Source organism: Asparagus officinalis, chromosome 8 (genome assembly GCF_001876935.1).
Source record: "Asparagus officinalis chromosome 8, Aspof.V1, whole genome shotgun sequence".
Taxonomy (NCBI): domain Eukaryota; kingdom Viridiplantae; phylum Streptophyta; class Magnoliopsida; order Asparagales; family Asparagaceae; genus Asparagus; species Asparagus officinalis.
In genome coordinates, this window is record NC_033801.1 from 114142452 (window position 1) to 114161082 (window position 18631).

The 18631-nt window shown below is 38.0% G+C and overlaps 3 protein-coding genes across 4 annotated transcripts; 2 read left to right on the forward strand and 1 right to left on the reverse strand.

Annotated features, from left to right (window-relative positions):
- On the forward strand, positions 4050-9956 carry LOC109820023 (3-ketoacyl-CoA synthase 6-like). Of its 2 annotated transcripts, XM_020386065.1 has the most exons (3): positions 4050-4875; positions 6787-6918; positions 9288-9956. In XM_020386065.1, the coding sequence occupies exons 1-3, from the start codon at positions 4640-4642 to the stop codon at positions 9859-9861; spliced, it is 942 nt and encodes a 313-aa protein (XP_020241654.1). In that variant the 5' UTR covers positions 4050-4639; the 3' UTR covers positions 9862-9956. The 2 variants fall into 2 exon arrangements, with proteins under 2 accessions (XP_020241654.1, XP_020241655.1); XM_020386066.1 differs by lacking the exons at positions 4050-4875; positions 6787-6918 and adding an exon at positions 6923-7244 and having other exon boundaries at positions 9156-9956.
- LOC109822262 (1-aminocyclopropane-1-carboxylate oxidase homolog 3-like) lies at positions 10673-15630 on the forward strand (the record flags this gene model as incomplete). The annotated part of the gene is made up of 3 exons (XM_020388432.1): positions 10673-11196; positions 13459-13780; positions 15164-15630. Coding segments are annotated over 3 exons (1101 nt in total), but the record flags the coding sequence as incomplete, so codon positions are not given.
- LOC109821754 (RNA polymerase II C-terminal domain phosphatase-like 4) lies at positions 17236-18363 on the reverse strand. Its single transcript, XM_020387914.1, has 2 exons — positions 17868-18363; positions 17236-17789 (listed from the first exon to the last, which is right to left on the reverse strand). Exons 1-2 carry the CDS (start codon positions 18361-18363, stop codon positions 17371-17373), a joined length of 915 nt encoding a protein of 304 aa, XP_020243503.1. The 3' UTR covers positions 17236-17370.

Genomic DNA, 18631 nt, shown 5'->3' on the forward strand with positions numbered 1-18631 from the left:
AAAAATAAAAGCAACTGATAACTTATATAAGTCACAAATAAAGTTAAAATGTCACGTGCTAATTCTACATGCCAGATATAATACGTAGATACCACAATTCCCATTATAACGTGTATACAGAAACTGAAAGGAATCTTTTAAATACTTACTTAAACTCTATTTCTGTCCCTGTGGCATGCATGAATCCTTCATCTCTTTCGGTAACAGTCATGGTTATTATACTTAACCCCCATTGCATGATGATAATCTATCATGTTGAGAATATCTTCATCTTTTAAAAGCTCAAAGGAAATATTAAGAAAATTCTTGGGAAAATAACTTCTTAGCAAACTTTCATATGATAGTTCTAAATTCTCCGCAGTGTACATCTTTAATTCAGCTAACCTTATTGCAGAATTGACTTTAATGAGTGTTGTATTGGTGTTTAACGAAATCACACATATTAAAGATTCATCCATTTTGGTTGTTGGAGAACTTAAGAGAAAAAGTAAAGAGTATTTTGGTTGTTGAAGATCTCATGAGTAGATCTAAAAGGGAAGAAGATATGAAAGAGAATCTATAAATGGCAAGTACAAAATGCTACCCTATTATTTGGAGGAAACTTATAATACTTTCCTCCAATTTTATTTCCCTCCAAACAATCTCTTCCATTGCCATCGTTGCAAGTATTCTCTCTTCTCTTGATCATATTACAAAATGTTACCCCATTATTTGCAGAATAGGTACTTTATACTTTCTTGGGCTAGGGGTGTTTTAGTATGAATACTTGGGTCCAAGTTCTTAAATAAGTTTAACTTTAGTAGGGGATGAAGAGTGCTTAAATTTTTACAAATTGCTTGCTACAAGCTATTTTTCCGAAAGACGATGCATGTTGGAGTAAGTGTTGATCAATTTATGCCTGTTCAATTAAACTCCTCTTAAAGATACGTAGTCCACTTTATAACGTTAACAAGCACAGCGGCGAGAGTGAGAGTTGCATCAAAACCACATCGTTTTTTATGTACTGAACATGAGCTGTGAAAAGTCCAAATTAACCCTATTCTGCATAATACATGGTTCAAAATGTCGCACACGATGCGAGACTTTCTGATTGAACTCCTACTCTCACAATTGTTTGTTAATGCCATGGAGTGGACTACATACCTTTAAGAGAAGTTTAGTTTAACAAACATAAATAAAATGCAATAATGACTATTGATAAGTCTAAACCAATTAAACTGATGGAAATGATTTGACGCAGCGCGGAAGTGATAACATCAGAATCCACTAAGGGTGTTCTCTGAATCCACAAAGAACGATCTCCGAATCCACGAAGAAAATATTGAAAGAGTAATTTTATTGATGAAAAGATGTTGTTCTTTGGGGTTACATGATTCTTCTTCAATAGAAAAATAAATAAGACTCCTAGTAAAACTAGAATTACAAAGGAATAAAAAATATCAAATTCTATCCTAAAAAGACTCCTTATAATAGAGGAAACTTCCTATAATAGAGGAAATAAATCATGAATCAAAACTGAATTTGTTTTCTAATCTAATTTGACTATAATACTGAATTTATTTCCTAATCTAAATAGACTCTAATTTTATTACTAAAAATAAACTAAAAGATGATTATTTTTGGATTTCAGCCAAAACTGGGTATTACTGATGATATTTTAAAAATCTGACAACCTAGTTGGCTTCGTCTCGTTGAGATAGACGATTTATATATATAATATGTCAGAATTCGCCTTCCAGATTAAAAAATATGATTGTTTCTTTGCGGAAGTTAATAATACGTGTAGCTCGTGATTCTCCGAATCCTTCATCAAATTGTCCGTTAAGCGTCCTACATCATGATTGAATTTCAACGATTTCATTTCCATTGTAGAATATGTTCAAATTGGTTAGGCTTAAAATATTTTTAGAACATTTTTAATCTGAACTGATCAAACTAATCACTCTCTTAATTCTTTAAGAGTACGTTTGGTTTGGTGTAGTTGAAACCCCATGTTATTTCAACTATGTCAAAAGCTCAAAAGTCTTGTTTGGTTTAATGTTGTTGCAATACCAAAATGTTATTACAACAACAAAGTAAGGCAAAAGTGGGGGTGTTGAAACAACACTCAAATTCAATAGTGTTCCAATACCAAGAGTCAAAACAACAATGTAAATCAATCGAGATAATATAAGCATAATTGCGAGAGTAATAGCTCTATTATAACTCCACATCATTTTCTGTGTGCTACATAGCAATTGTAAAAATCCAAACGGTCCCCTACCTTGCACAATGCATGGTTCAAAATGCCCCACATGGTGTGAGACACTCTAATAGGATTTTTACTTCGGTAACGAGAACTAAACTTTTTTTTTGGTCAATGAAAAATTTTTATTCACTAACCAAGTATGAAATGTTTATGTACATCAGATACTCAGTGTTCAAAACTGAGATTACAAAGAAAAACTAACTGAATATCATATAAAACATAGATATTCAAATGATAGAAATCCTCAAAACAACATCACTACTTGCAATTGAAGGGGTGTACGAGAACTAAACTTCCTTCAAAGAAAAGTCCAAAACTCTATTGATAGGCACTCTTCCCCAAATAAAATCCATATGCTCTTCATTGTCCATTGTACATTTGATCTATCAAAGGAAGAATAACCATTGTGTTAGTAAACTAATTTTTGAACTACTAGGAAATATACTCTTTTGTCTCATGAGGACTGCCAGCGACAATCGCGCCGCCAACAGTCACTCGGGCTTCTCCCCAAAAATAGCCCCCCTATTTTTGGGGCGAAAGCTGGTGGTGGTTGCTTTGCATGACTGCCGCTAGCACTACTCTTTGTCTCATAGAACTTATGACTCTGACATAAAATAAGGGCATATATGACTCTCTCTTTATTTTCTCCTTCATTTTTGGCTGAACATGTGGTTCATTCATTTTTGACCGAAGATGTGGTTCATGTATCAAACATGTACAATACATGGTAAAATTGGCTCGTCATATCATATCATGGGTCATATGTAACACACACAAGCACATACAAGCATCTCTTACGAAGGAATAAATGAAATATGTTACGTTTATAATTTCATTTTTCTCTTCATGATATGAGAGAAACCCAATTTAGATTCCACTGGACATGCATTTAGGCAGAATTTTAAAACATATTGTTATGTAAAATAGTCCAAATTTCATTCTACGCAAAGAATACATTGGGCTATCACTAGAATTCCAAAGTTTTTGGTGCAAAACAAGTATCTCCACGTCTTACATTTGATCCAGAGATAAAGACGCTTGATGATGCCAAATGTAAAGCTTCTCTCTATGTACTCGTCTACAACCAACATGACTTTATCTCGGAGGGACAGATATTATACCGGACTACCTTTATCTCCTTTTTGCATCTACTCTCACGCTTAAAATTTGACACTAACAAAATTTGACTCAAAGTAATCCACTTTCACACTTTCATCCCCTCTTACAGCTTAGAACATGTCCCCATCATTAATCATTAAACCTAGGGGTGCATTCGGTCCGGATACGGCTCAGATATGATGCTTACCATATCCATATCCACTTACCCATCTCGGACACGGATACAGATACATATATATCTCGGTAAAGAAAATTCATATCCATATCTGCTAAAATCGGATACAGTTACGGATATAGATGCGGATATGCATGCTGATAGAAAATGGATATGAGAAAACTAGATAGTATTGAGAAAAACATAGTTCATGTGATACAAAAGAGGTCGTTAATATGTTCATTATAACGAAAAAGCTAAGATTAAGATTAGACATATTGATCATCAAAAATTAACCACAAATCCACAATTTCAGAATCAAAACTATCATAAGAGTATGACTAATATGTATTCGGATATTTCGGATACAGATATTTCACTACAAAACCATATCCGTGACCATATCCTATCGGTTATATATTTGAATAAACATATTCATACCCTAACGGATACGGTTACAGATATTTCCTCGGATACGAATACAGTTTACCAAACCCTAATTAAACCACATACATTGCACTGAGCCAGCGTTAAACCCTGCACGTCAGCTGTTCAGCGAACACGGCCACCAAAAAGTTTCTCTCATGTCCTCGGAAAAAGCAACGTCATTCTGACCTTTTGATCACGGACACAATAGGCGCATTATACTTCGTTACTCGTTCCAACCTCCAACTTCTACCAACTAATCATTATCCCCAACTATTTCTACTCCCTATATCATGAACTCCAAGAATGCAGACTCATGAACCAAAAACAAAGCAAAAAAAAAAAAAAAATGTTAACCCTTATAATCTCAGCTCTCCTCACTCTAACGCTCCTCAAATACTTCCTAAAATCCCAACACAGATCAATCTACCTCCTGGACTTTGCATGCTTCAATCCCCCATCAAACTACAGCATGCCCCACTCCAAGTTCCTAGAGTATTGCCGACGGGTTCTTGACAAGGACAGCGCAGAGTTCCAGGCACGCATAACGGAGCGGTCGGGCATCGGGGAGGAAGCGGGTTACCCGCACTTCAACGGGAGCCTCCCAACCGACACTCGTCGGGTCCCACGAGGAGGCAGAGCTCGTGATCTTCGATGCGATTGATGAGGTATTGAAGAAGACGGGGATTCGGATGGATGAGATCGGTGTTGTTGTTGTGAACTGCAATTGTTTTGCTCCGGTGCCTTCACTGGCTGCGAAGATTGTGAATAGGTACGAGTTCAGGGAGGATGTGAGGAGCTTTAATTTGTCGGGGATGGGGTGTGCGTGTGGGCCGGTGGCGGTTGGGCTCGCTGGGGATTTGCTCCGGGTGCACGCGGACGAGGTCGCCTTGGTCGTGTCGACGGAGATCACTACGGCTGTTGGCTGGTAACTTTTTTTCCTCTCCAGAACCGCATTATTTAGAGTAAGCGAAAGCTGTTGTGTCTGGTGTGTCGCTGATGTGATACATATTAAAATCACTTTAGTTCTGTTATTTAGATAGCAGGTGAGGACCAATGGATAATAACTAATATTGTTGCCCATTAATCCATTCTCTGAAATCTAGACACTCTTATCTATATGAGAGCTATCGTGTGAGAAATCATGGGAGAGTAATTTATATGGTTACCCTAGGTTTAGGCTGAAGAATAAATTGTCCACTAAATTGAGGGTGAAAAGCTGGTTTATCATTTTTGGTGTCTCAATCTAAGATGGAGATTACCATCATCTGGAATTTAAAAGATATTTAAATGACTGCAAAATATTCAATATTGATCCTTGTTTAAAAGTTTAGAGACTGGAATTATACATGTACGTTAGTATCAAGCTAAGCTTAGTTTTAATTTTTAATACTTCTACCATCTCATCGAGTGATTTTGTGGACCACATAGAACGACTAATGTATGTGGGATCTTGTGGACCATAGGGAAAGTTAATATGCTGAGTCGAATAGATAGCTTTTATTAAAACTTGATGATGCTTGGGTTTGAATGCAGAATCTCTTGAATGACCTTCTCCGATATATCATGTCAAGCAGTTTAATAAAAAATTATAAAATTCAGGACGTATTTGCGTGCAAGACCCCCAAAATCAGGTAAGTTATGATAAAATTTCGGCTGTTTGGATGATTTCCAGGCCGAAAAAAAATCCAATTCGAAGAAAAATGTCCTATACCCATGCAATCATGTTAGATTTTCAGTACATTATGGAGCTAAAATCATGAAATTAAATAGGTTTTTCTCATTTCGTACACATTTTCACCATCTTTAGAGAGGAAATTTCTCCTTAATTTTCTGCTGGGAATCAAACAATTAAAATGTGCATTTCTTGAACAGATATGAAATTTCTGAGAAGCCACTTTTCTGAATTTCCAAGTGAACCAAACACCCCCCTTCAGTGTCATAAATTTAGTATTATCATCAAAACTCACCTCTAACAAAATGGAGAGAAACTTGTCCACGTTATGTGATAGTAAATTGTAGTGATAAATGCAATTAATTTTTTCTTCTGGAGCTTGTCCTTGGGTCTACAATAATATCAGTGCAGTTTGGTATACGGACGAAGAATAAGCCTCGTGCATCGCACGTGATCATGACTATCTGGTTGATCATTTAATATCGCCCACAGTATGACAAAACTCAAAAGAACAAAATTTATTGGCACTCGTCTCCTTACGAGTAAACATTTGTTTCCCCTTGGAAAAGAAGTTGGGTGCTAAGAGGTGCGAAACTTTATGAACACAAATTAAGTAGGACTCTCCACCTCGCCACTCATTTTGAGATAATAGCATTAGAATGTTTTGTAGTAGAATCAGTTTGCTAATTTTGTATCTAATGGAAGAAGATCAAACATTACTTATCTAATAAATGGAGTACAATATCAATCTTTAACCCTGATTATTAAGAGTTTTGTACAGTTGAAGGAATTCAGATTCAGATTTGGTTAGGCACACATCTAAGATCTAAGGTAATATAGGTTAAAATAGAATAGCTTTTGATTTATTAGACTTTAATTTTAAATTTCACTACAAGCCATTTTCCAATAACGTTCTTCATTATAAAACCATAAAAACACATAAACCAGCAAACAATATATTTGTTACGAGCTGTTATCTCATTTGTCAAAATGAGCTAATAAGAGATAGAAATAGTGAGATCCACTTCTCTCAATGTGATTGGAAATAACTCACTTGATCTATATCTTAATAGTTCACGTACCGGAATGAGCTATCTCATCGTACTCATATTTTCCATAAGAGGATCTTTCATCTTAATAAGCCTTCATTTCGACCATCCGCAGGTACAAGGGAAAACAACGGTCAATGCTCCTCACAAACTCCCTCTTCCGCCTGGGCGCCGCCGCCATCCTCCTCTCTAACTGCCCCAGCCACCGCTACCTCGCCAAATATAAACTTCTCCACGTCGTCCGCACCCGCAACCGACACTCGTCGGGTCCCACGAGGAGGCAGAGCTCGTGATCTTCGATGCGATTGATGAGGTATTGAAGAAGACGGGGATTCGGATGGATGAGATCGGTGTTGTTGTTGTGAACTGCAATTGTTTTGCTCCGGTGCCTTCACTGGCTGCGAAGATTGTGAATAGGTACGAGTTCAGGGAGGATGTGAGGAGCTTTAATTTGTCGGGGATGGGGTGTGCGTGTGGGCCGGTGGCGGTTGGGCTCGCTGGGGATTTGCTCCGGGTGCACGCGGACGAGGTCGCCTTGGTCGTGTCGACGGAGATCACTACGGCTGTTGGCTGGTAACTTTTTTTCCTCTCCAGAACCGCATTATTTAGAGTAAGCGAAAGCTGTTGTGTCTGGTGTGTCGCTGATGTGATACATATTAAAATCACTTTAGTTCTGTTATTTAGATAGCAGGTGAGGACCAATGGATAATAACTAATATTGTTGCCCATTAATCCATTCTCTGAAATCTAGACACTCTTATCTATATGAGAGCTATCGTGTGAGAAATCATGGGAGAGTAATTTATATGGTTACCCTAGGTTTAGGCTGAAGAATAAATTGTCCACTAAATTGAGGGTGAAAAGCTGGTTTATCATTTTTGGTGTCTCAATCTAAGATGGAGATTACCATCATCTGGAATTTAAAAGATATTTAAATGACTGCAAAATATTCAATATTGATCCTTGTTTAAAAGTTTAGAGACTGGAATTATACATGTACGTTAGTATCAAGCTAAGCTTAGTTTTAATTTTTAATACTTCTACCATCTCATCGAGTGATTTTGTGGACCACATAGAACGACTAATGTATGTGGGATCTTGTGGACCATAGGGAAAGTTAATATGCTGAGTCGAATAGATAGCTTTTATTAAAACTTGATGATGCTTGGGTTTGAATGCAGAATCTCTTGAATGACCTTCTCCGATATATCATGTCAAGCAGTTTAATAAAAAATTATAAAATTCAGGACGTATTTGCGTGCAAGACCCCCAAAATCAGGTAAGTTATGATAAAATTTCGGCTGTTTGGATGATTTCCAGGCCGAAAAAAAATCCAATTCGAAGAAAAATGTCCTATACCCATGCAATCATGTTAGATTTTCAGTACATTATGGAGCTAAAATCATGAAATTAAATAGGTTTTTCTCATTTCGTACACATTTTCACCATCTTTAGAGAGGAAATTTCTCCTTAATTTTCTGCTGGGAATCAAACAATTAAAATGTGCATTTCTTGAACAGATATGAAATTTCTGAGAAGCCACTTTTCTGAATTTCCAAGTGAACCAAACACCCCCCTTCAGTGTCATAAATTTAGTATTATCATCAAAACTCACCTCTAACAAAATGGAGAGAAACTTGTCCACGTTATGTGATAGTAAATTGTAGTGATAAATGCAATTAATTTTTTCTTCTGGAGCTTGTCCTTGGGTCTACAATAATATCAGTGCAGTTTGGTATACGGACGAAGAATAAGCCTCGTGCATCGCACGTGATCATGACTATCTGGTTGATCATTTAATATCGCCCACAGTATGACAAAACTCAAAAGAACAAAATTTATTGGCACTCGTCTCCTTACGAGTAAACATTTGTTTCCCCTTGGAAAAGAAGTTGGGTGCTAAGAGGTGCGAAACTTTATGAACACAAATTAAGTAGGACTCTCCACCTCGCCACTCATTTTGAGATAATAGCATTAGAATGTTTTGTAGTAGAATCAGTTTGCTAATTTTGTATCTAATGGAAGAAGATCAAACATTACTTATCTAATAAATGGAGTACAATATCAATCTTTAACCCTGATTATTAAGAGTTTTGTACAGTTGAAGGAATTCAGATTCAGATTTGGTTAGGCACACATCTAAGATCTAAGGTAATATAGGTTAAAATAGAATAGCTTTTGATTTATTAGACTTTAATTTTAAATTTCACTACAAGCCATTTTCCAATAACGTTCTTCATTATAAAACCATAAAAACACATAAACCAGCAAACAATATATTTGTTACGAGCTGTTATCTCATTTGTCAAAATGAGCTAATAAGAGATAGAAATAGTGAGATCCACTTCTCTCAATGTGATTGGAAATAACTCACTTGATCTATATCTTAATAGTTCACGTACCGGAATGAGCTATCTCATCGTACTCATATTTTCCATAAGAGGATCTTTCATCTTAATAAGCCTTCATTTCGACCATCCGCAGGTACAAGGGAAAACAACGGTCAATGCTCCTCACAAACTCCCTCTTCCGCCTGGGCGCCGCCGCCATCCTCCTCTCTAACTGCCCCAGCCACCGCTACCTCGCCAAATATAAACTTCTCCACGTCGTCCGCACCCACGCTGGCGCCAGCGACGATGCCTACCGCTCCGTCTACCAGCACGAAGACGCTGATGACGTCACCGGCATATCCATCTCCAAACAAGTCGTCCCTGTCTCTGGTCAAGCCATCCGCTCCAACCTCGTAGCCTTGGCACCCCTCGTCCTTCCCTACCGCGAACAGCTAACGTACATATTCTCTCTTATCACGAAACAGAAAAAGCCTTACGTGCCAAAGTTCAGCCGCACATTCGACCACGTCTGTATCCACGCCGGAGGTAGGGCGGTGATCGATGCAGTGCAGACGAGCTTAGGGTTGACAGAGAGGCAAACAGAGGCTTCAAGGATGACGTTGTATCGGTTCGGGAACACGTCAAGTAGTTCGGTGTGGTATGAGCTAGGGTATGCGGAGGCGAAGGGGTGGGTGAGGAGAGGGCATAGGGTTTGGCAGCTAGGGTTAGGGAGTGGGTTTAAGTGCAATAGCGCGGTGTGGGAGTGCTTGAGGGATGTCGAGTGGCCGATTGAAGGGGCTTGGTCCGACTGTGTTCATCGATATCCAGTTGAGATCCCGGAAGCTGTGAAGGTGGTGTAGGGAGTCTAATGGATCGGTTTCCGTCTGAAATAATTAATCCTTCTGTAACTTCACTAGTGATACTAAATTGTGATGGTCGATTATTACTTTCTTCACAATCAAAGCTGATGAGAGAAACTTACACTAGCTACATATCTAGCAACAATGGATTTATCTAAGGTAGTTTTTTTTTTACGTCTATTAATTTTTAAAAAAAAAACTTTCTCTACCTCTAAGTTCTGGGAAATCCTTTTCGGAATTTTTTAATAGGAAATTAATGGAACCATTAATTTTATAAGAAATGCTAGGGGTACACCCCAAACCACACCACCAACCACACTCTCCTCTCTCATTTGCTACAGTACACGGGGCCTCACATGGGATTTTAAAAATTTTAAATCCCATGTGGCGTCCCGTGTACTGTAGCAAATGAGAGAGGAGAGTGTGGTTGGTGGTGTGGTTTGTGGTGTGCCCCTGTCACCACTCTAATTTTATGGAGATTTCTTCATCCAATTTTCTTTTCTTGGATTTTTGGACAACTAACCAAACAGGCTGAACAGCCAATCCCTCTATTCATGTTGAATGTGAACAAAATAATTTGTCTCGAAGATTATTTTATCATAGATTCATGACAGAGTAGGCATCAATGAGTCACCATGGATCAAATTTTATTACAAATTGCTTATAATTAATGTCAACATTGGCCGGCAGCATCGCACAGTCAAAAGTCCGTCGGCCAACAAGAACCGCCTACTGCTACCAGGATACGCAACACCTCTAGCGCTCTCACCTAACCCCTAACGTACGCAGCCAATTAATCTGAAACAAATAAACAAAATCACAAAAAATATGGCGGCAACAGCAACACCATCGGCGGCGACGGAGGCGGACGCCGCCTCCGACCGCCTCCTCGCCTGAAGGCAGTTCGACGAGTCGAAGTCCGGCGTCAAAGCCTCGTCGATCGGGCATCACCACCCCCCTCCCTTTTTCTCACCCAAACCCTAACCCTAAACCCCCAAATCAGAGGATTTCCATCCCCACCGTCGATCTCTCACTCCCTCGCTCCGCCGTCGTCGACCTCATCAGCACCGCCGCCAGAACCGTCGGATTCTTCCACGTCATCAACCACGGCGCCCTCCTGCCCGTCCTCGATGGGGCGATCTCAGCCGTCCGATCTTTCCACGAGCTCCCCGTCGAGATCCGATCCCAATACTACTCCCGCGAGTTCGTCGGCGGCGTCTCCTACGCCTCGAACTTCGACCTTTTCCGATCCGCCGCTGCCAGCTGGAGGGATACAGTCCAGATCCGGTTCTGGCGGGGCTCGTTTGATCCGGACCGCATCCCAGAGATCTGCAGGTACGTGGATACCGCTATATTATTCGCTGAAATCTTCAATAATTCCTTATTAGTCCCTCAAATCTTTCAAATTGCTTATCAGTCGCTCAAGCGCTATCGGGCTCTTGAAAATTAGTTCAATTAAAAGTTCAAACCATTACGATCCGCCGCTGCCAGCTGGAGGGATACAGTCCAGATCCGGTTCTGGCGGGGCTCGTTTGATCCGGACCGCATCCCAGAGATCTGCAGGTACGTGGATACCGCTATATTATTCGCTGAAATCTTCAATAATTCCTTATTAGTCCCTCAAATCTTTCAAATTGCTTATCAGTCGCTCAAGCGCTATCGGGCTCTTGAAAATTAGTTCAATTAAAAGTTCAAACCATTACCTAACCCTTCGCTAAATTTTACCCCTTAGGTAGAGGATTGTATAGATTTTAGAGATTGGGAAGCTCGGAATTGGGGGAGGGTGGTTCTATGGACCCATTTACAACTTTATTCACCAAAATCAGCCTATTTAAAACTTATTTATAAAAATCGGCCCAGTTTCGACCACCTCAGCAGTGTAGGCTGAATCTAGGTCGATTTAAAAAAGCGCTTATTTCTAATTAGTCGGGTTTACCAACCCGACTAATTAGACACTATCTTAATTACAGGGGTTAGTAGTGGGGGCTAAAATTGCAATTCAAAATTGTTACGGGTGTCAAACCATACTATTTTGAAAGATAATTAACCAGGTTTCTAACTAGCCGGGGCTGGCAACCCCAACTAATTAGAAAAAAGTGTTTTTTTTTCAAAATTGATCTAGTTTTAGCCCGCACTACTGACATGGCTGAAACTGAATTGATTTTGTAAATAAGTTTTAAATAGGTCGATTTTGGTGAATAAAGTTGTAAATGAGTCTATTTTAAATTTTTTTTCCTAGGAACCTATTAAGAAATATTTTGGGAAACTTGACAGAGGCAACACAAGAACCTCCCTTCAAACCATTAAATTTGAGGGAATAATCCCCTCAAAATCTGCCACGAGTTAATTAGAGGGAACAATTTGCAAGATCCATAGGATTTGAGGGACTAATGAACAATTTTAGAGATTTGAGGAACTAATATGGGATTAGTGAAAGACCCTTTTAATTATTTTATTGGTAATCTATATACACTCTCAGTTGTATTTGCAAATTCACCTCCGAATTTAGATATTTGTTAATTCATCCTCAATTCTGTCGCATTGAGTTACAAAAGTTACGAAATATCTCCAGAATATTCATAATATTTTTGTTAGTTGTTTAGCTAAAAAATTTCTTTTAGGCGGTTAAAGCAAAGAACATCAAGTTTGTAATTGGCTCACATTGTATATAGTTGGTAAATTAGCTAATATCTAGATTTTAAGGTGGTGAAACTGCCAAAGGTGGTCGGCAGTAGTATATATCATATTCATATATAATCAGATATCCATATACATATATTATATAATAACTATACTACCCCATATTATATATAATATTAATATAATATGATGATACAATGTTCGTATAGAAAATATATTATATATAATATATATATATAATCGTATAATTATATAAGTATAGTTATATAAATATAATATATAACTATATAGACACACATAAACAAAGCTTTAATATATTATTTATTATATATAAATCGTTATATATATAATATATATATATATCAACATACCAAAAGTTTATGTTCTGATAAGGATTATTGTAAAGATATAATGAATATAGATAAAATATCTGAATTTGTATTCTAATATACCGTACCTGCATTGACCAGAGGTCAATAGCTTGGGTTAACTGCACATAAACCCCTTGTAATATTGTTGTCTTACTATTTCTGTAGTTTCATTGTTGTAGATAGACCCTGTTTTACATCCTTTTTGTCTCTTTTATCCTCGGTGAAAATTTCGTAGATATTGTCCCACGGTGAAGTTAGTGAGTCTATTTAAGTGTAAAGGAGTCAGATAAAATTAAACTGAGCAAATACTACAAGAGGACTAAGTGCAACTTACTCTAAGAACTGATTTAGCTCTATGTTGGTGCATGGATTTAAAACAGATTTTCATCTACTGTGAATTTGCAGACATGTTGAATGGGTAGTGAATATTAATTGATTTTTATTTTATTTTTTATTTACACGATTCTTATATCATACAGTACACGACCGTATCAGTATTTCGACTTTTGCAGACATAGATTTAGCTTTTGTATGTGAACTTACTTCAGTATATGATAGTCATATCCGATCCATATCCTATCTGCAGGGAGGAAGTGATATCACTTGAAAAGCACATGGCAGAGGTTGGGAAGGATGTGATGGGGATGCTAGAGGAGGGAATGGGGGTCAAGAGGGGAAGGTTGGAGGAAATGAGCTGCGGTGATGGGAGGACGATGGTCTGCCACTATTATCCGCCATGTCCGGAGCCGGAGAAGACGATGGGGACATCAGCGCACACGGATCCCAGTGTGGTGACGGTGCTGGTGCAGGATAAGGTTGGGGGTTTGCAGGTTAAGTGGAAAGGAGAATGGGCGGATGTGGAGCCGGTGGAGGGGGCGCTTTTGATCAATATTGGTGATTTGCTGCAGGTATGGAACTTGGTGATTTTTGTCTTCTTTTTGTGATATGTTTTGGATTTTATGGATTAAGTCGCATCATTACTTTGTCATAATTAGCGAAAATAGCTGTAAGGTTTGTATGATTGACAGAAAACTTCCTACTGTTGTTTCAAAAATGAGAGTTTTGATCCATCTGTTTCATGTCATGTAAATTTAATTTGGATGGAGAAATTATTATACTGGATATGATGATTATGTGCACTAATGTATAAACATATATATGATATTATATTAAAAATTGATGATTACATCTCAAAATGGATGCTTATTTACTATAACAATTAAAATGACGAAATTGTCACTTTTAAAAGTCTAGAGATTTTTTGTAATTCTTACAAACCTTAATCTGATGATAGCAGTTCTCAAATGCTGGGTGTGTGTTTATATCGATGTAAACGAGTCTACTTCTGTTACAAATCTATCCACCTTAACATAAAATTCATTTTCTTCTGATACAAGTCTGATGATACATTTTCTTCTGATGATAGCAATGCTCTATTACTGGGGTTGTGTTTATAGAATGTTACCTTTCTGTTACTAAACAATCTTATTTTAATATGAAACAGTCTTCTTTTGGTACAAGTTTATTTACCTCACTTGTAAAATTGTGAGCGTTTGCTGTAAATCTATCTACCTTAATATGAAACTATTTTCCTTTGATATACGCTAACACAATTGTTAGAAATATGTGTACATTAATTTGTAAATTTCTTTCTTTGTTACAAAAATGGACAGTACACTTAATGAAGTATGTGAAAGGGTGGAGTAGAAAGAGCACTTGGTATTTCGATGTGAACATTTAATTTAGAAATTGACAAGGATAGGGGAGAGTATTGATGTCTTACGAATAAAGTGTGACAAAGGAGATGAAGGAAACTTTTTTAAAAAGGCAGGAAATTTTTTTACCATTGATTAATCAACTTGGCGAGTTTTTGAAAATGTTTATGGGGGTGGTACAATAATTTCTCAAAATTCTCATCATAATTTCAGAGCTGTAATAAACAATATTTAGATGTTCTGCTTACTGTTGTTTCTTTTTCTCCAAATAAAATAGGGTCCAATTGCAGATAAACCCTCTGTAATTCCATTGTTGCAGATAGAACCCTTGAGTGAACGTTTTGACTCTTTTACCCTCATAGAAAGAGAAAATTATTTTTGACAAATAGACCTTCTGAGGGTAAAAGAGTCCAAGGATATTCACTCAAGGGAGTCTATCGCAATTGAGCAATAACACAGGATTCTATCTGCAACAATAAAACTACATGTGGTCTGTCCTTAATTGGTCTACAGCACAAGGGGTTTAACTGCAAATGAACCCAAGAAAATATCCTACTCATTGTTCTACATGATCAGATTATGTCAAATGACGAATACAAGAGCGTGGAGCATAGAGTCATAGCAAATTCTCATAAAGAAGCAAGGGTTTCTATTGCCTTATTCATCAAACCTGGGGAGGGAGGGGAATCTTATTACTACGGGCCTTTGCCAGAGGTTGTATCTCAAGAAAAGCCTGCCATCTATCGAAATTTCACTATGGCAGAGTTTCTCGGGACTTTCATTAGCAAAGGTTTGGCCAGCAAATACGTACTTGATCACTTCAAGTTGTAGAGAAGTATACACCGCTTTTCAGAAAAAAGAAGCATGATGTATGTTGTGAAATAGTTGAACAATATTCAACAAAACATGCTTGTGTTGTATATGCAAGGGTATTCGCTGTGAAACTTTGCATGTATAGTAATAAGTTGATGTGGAAATGACTGTTGTATGATTTTTGATTCTATCAAAAAAGTATCAAAATATATAAAGCACTGTTTTAAAGATTTTTTAGTTTGTTTTCTTTCTTTTATCAGAATCGTCAGCTCTCCTTCTGCCCTTGCTACGTTTCTTTTCATACCAGCATTTGTTATTTTTCTGATTAATTCTTGTGGTTTAGTGTCGCGGAGGTAGTATAAACGACGAATGGTAGTATAAACGACGAATTTACTCCAGTATATGTCTGCCGTCTCTTTGGTGGTATCAAGATGCAAGTAATTGCTGCTGGCTTGTGGCATAAAGTATGTACATCAGCTCGGCCAGTTGGTAATTTCTTACTGGTCATTACTTAATATTGGTGGAGGATCCATATAAAGTTTTGTGAGTGATCAGAGATTTATGGCATATCATAAGAAAGTAAACTAAAGTGAAATTATCTGAAAGATTATGCTTGTGGATGCGCACAGAGACATCATCCCAGATTCACAGGTATCACCGTAAACTATTTATCTTACGGGAACATGTGAGCATAATAAGTTCATTTGGGGATTGTGAGGACCAAAGAGACCAGTTTCGTCTTCTCTCTCTCTCTCTCTCTCTCTCTCTCTCTCTCTCTCTCTCATTTGACATTTTCATTTTATGCGTCTTCCTTTGTTTCTAGTAAGAGTCTGCATGTTATTCAACAAGGGGAGGTTAATGAAATGAGACCTGCCCATGAGCAGGCAACATTCGAAAGTTGTTAGGGAGCATTTCCATCACCTGTGAATCTTATGCTTCTAATTATTGATGTCTTGAGACCTGCCCATTAGCATACCACATTCAAACTTTGCGGTTACTGAGCATAATAGTTTCTACTGATGTATTGAGACCTGGCCATTAGCATACCACATTTACATATCTCTATGATTATCAACTGAGCATTTCCTTCGTAGTGATGTATCGAGAAGCAATAGTTTCTACTGATGATGTAGAGGTATTCAGCCAGAAAGAAGAAATAAGGGCAGGTGATGTTTGGTCACTTACCTCTATACTAGTTTAAGACAACTAAAGAGAACCTCATGCTTCTAACTGTTGATGTACTATGTGAAGCTTTTTGAGATCACTTATTAGGTCTCGACATTTCCATACTGTAATACAACATGTTTTAGTTGGTTTTACAAAAGTATTCTAATGTTTTACGTTGACGCCGAACTGAAAGTGTATATTAATTGCCAGATACGGAGACTAAATTCCAGACACTCGTAATGCAGATGGTTCAGTTACTGGTTACCGCATATTCTCGTACCTAATATGTATCTGATACATACCTGATAGTTACTATTGAATACCCATCAGGAAAATGAATCAGATGCATAGAACTGCAGGATATCCGACGTTATTCCAAATTGGTTTTTTTTCTCTTTTCTTTCTTTTTTTTTCATTTTGTCATCTGCGAGAAATTGAACAAATATTTTAAAGAATAGACATTTCAGGTATCTGCCATGTATCAGATAGTTGGATATTTGAGTACTCGCTAGATTCTTAAAAGTTCATCGTAAGTCATTCAGCAAATTGTATACACAAGCCATTGAGCCATAAAAGCGTGCAACAGACAAACATGTAATATTTCTTCAAAAAAAATATACTTTATTTGGAACATAATCCCAAATTACATTATTAACAACGTCCAACGGTTTTGCACAGCCGAGTTTTAGTTCAAAATAGCTGCCAAAGCTGTAAGTTACATCATAAAAAATTCTCAAGTTCTCAAAAAGGAAAACAAAAACAACAGACTTCTCTAGTCGCCAATAATTGCAAGTTTTCGAAGATCAGCAGGGACATTGAACCTTTAAGCCTACACCACTACCATATTCCACTTCATCTTTGATATCCATCAGAATTTGCCTTACATCACTGTCGTAGAAATCAGCATGATTCACAGGGTTGAAAAACAACCAGTGAATGCATCTGAGCAATTCAAGACACCTCGCCAATTCACTCTCCTTGCTCTCGAGTTCCTCCATTTCTGACAATGCATTTCCGTCTAAATCGAAGAGAGGGCGCTTTGGTCCGAAAAAGTGGTACCTTTTAATGTCGATTTGATTCATTACGTGCTTCCCCCAAACTTTATCGTTGTCGTCAACGATCACCATAGCTTTCTCTTCTCCTAGCACCACATCGAGGCCTTTTCTTCTCGGTCTAGTACAATCCTCGCTCGATAGGATCTTGTTCTCAAAGTAAACGCCCTCTGGATCAAGAAACTCAGCAATCTGCAATGCATATTCACGGCAGGCCATTGTGTATATGTACATGTCGAACATCTTACTCGCTTCTTTAAGAAAACTGCGGACGTGCGGCCTGAGTTTTGTCGCCATACCCCTCCATCGAAACACGCTCCTACCACGTTCATCTTCTGAAGATTCTCTCATTTGCATCAAACGCTCGTCTTCAGAAGAGAGATCTCCATCCCTGACAGAGTGTAAAAGGGTGTTGTCCAGATCGAGGATCAACATCAGCTTCTTTTCCTTTAAAATCTTTTTCGTGTTTTCTTGACGCAATCGTGCCACATCCCAGCTGCTGACGTTGGTGCCCTTGTTGATGCATCTCAGCGAAGCCACGCATTCATCACCGACGAGCTTCTTCAATCTCTTGCAATTTGGAGCCTTGTGCTCCGCAGAGAAATCCCCATTGGAGCTCAAAGCAAGCGTACTCATTGCTGATTTCTTCTTCCCCTTCTCCTCTCTCTCTCTCTCTCTATCTCTCTCTGTGAAAATCTCTGTCTCAACTCTTTGTGAAAATCTCTGTCTCAACACAGAAGTCATTTATAAAGGATAGGTGATCAATCCTCACCTACAAGAAATAGGACTCCGAATCCTAAGAGGATTCCGAGTAGTAAGACGTAGAATTTTCCTTTTTCAGCCCAAGTCCTAAAAAAGTTTCGTTTTTTTGAAAATCCAAGAATCTAATGGAAATCCGAAAACGCGGGGGAAGGAGGATTGAGAGAAATCTTGTCAGCATTCAGTTGCTCCAATTGGGCTCAACTTAAAGCCTAATTGAGAGCCCAGTTGAAAATCGGATCTATACGGATAG

What these genes read in the sequence shown, in the direction of transcription:
- LOC109820023 (XM_020386065.1), top strand. Translation starts at nt 4,640, where the DNA reads ATGGATGAGATCGGTGTTGTTGTTGTGAACTGCAATTGTTTTGCTCCG. An exon ending in ATCACTACGGCTGTTGGCTG is followed by an intron (nt 4,876 to 6,786) that starts GTAACTTTTTTT and finishes GACCATCCGCAG; the next exon opens with GTACAAGGGAAAACAACGGT. An exon ending in CTTCTCCACGTCGTCCGCAC is followed by an intron (nt 6,919 to 9,287) that starts CCGCAACCGACA and finishes CGTCGTCCGCAC; the next exon opens with CCACGCTGGCGCCAGCGACG.
- LOC109821754 (XM_020387914.1), bottom strand. Translation starts at nt 18,363, where the DNA reads ATGACTTCTGTGTTGAGACAGAGATTTTCACAAAGAGTTGAGACAGAG. An exon ending in CAGTTTTCTTAAAGAAGCGA is followed by an intron (nt 17,790 to 17,867) that starts GTAAGATGTTCG and finishes TTCTTGATCCAG; the next exon opens with AGGGCGTTTACTTTGAGAAC.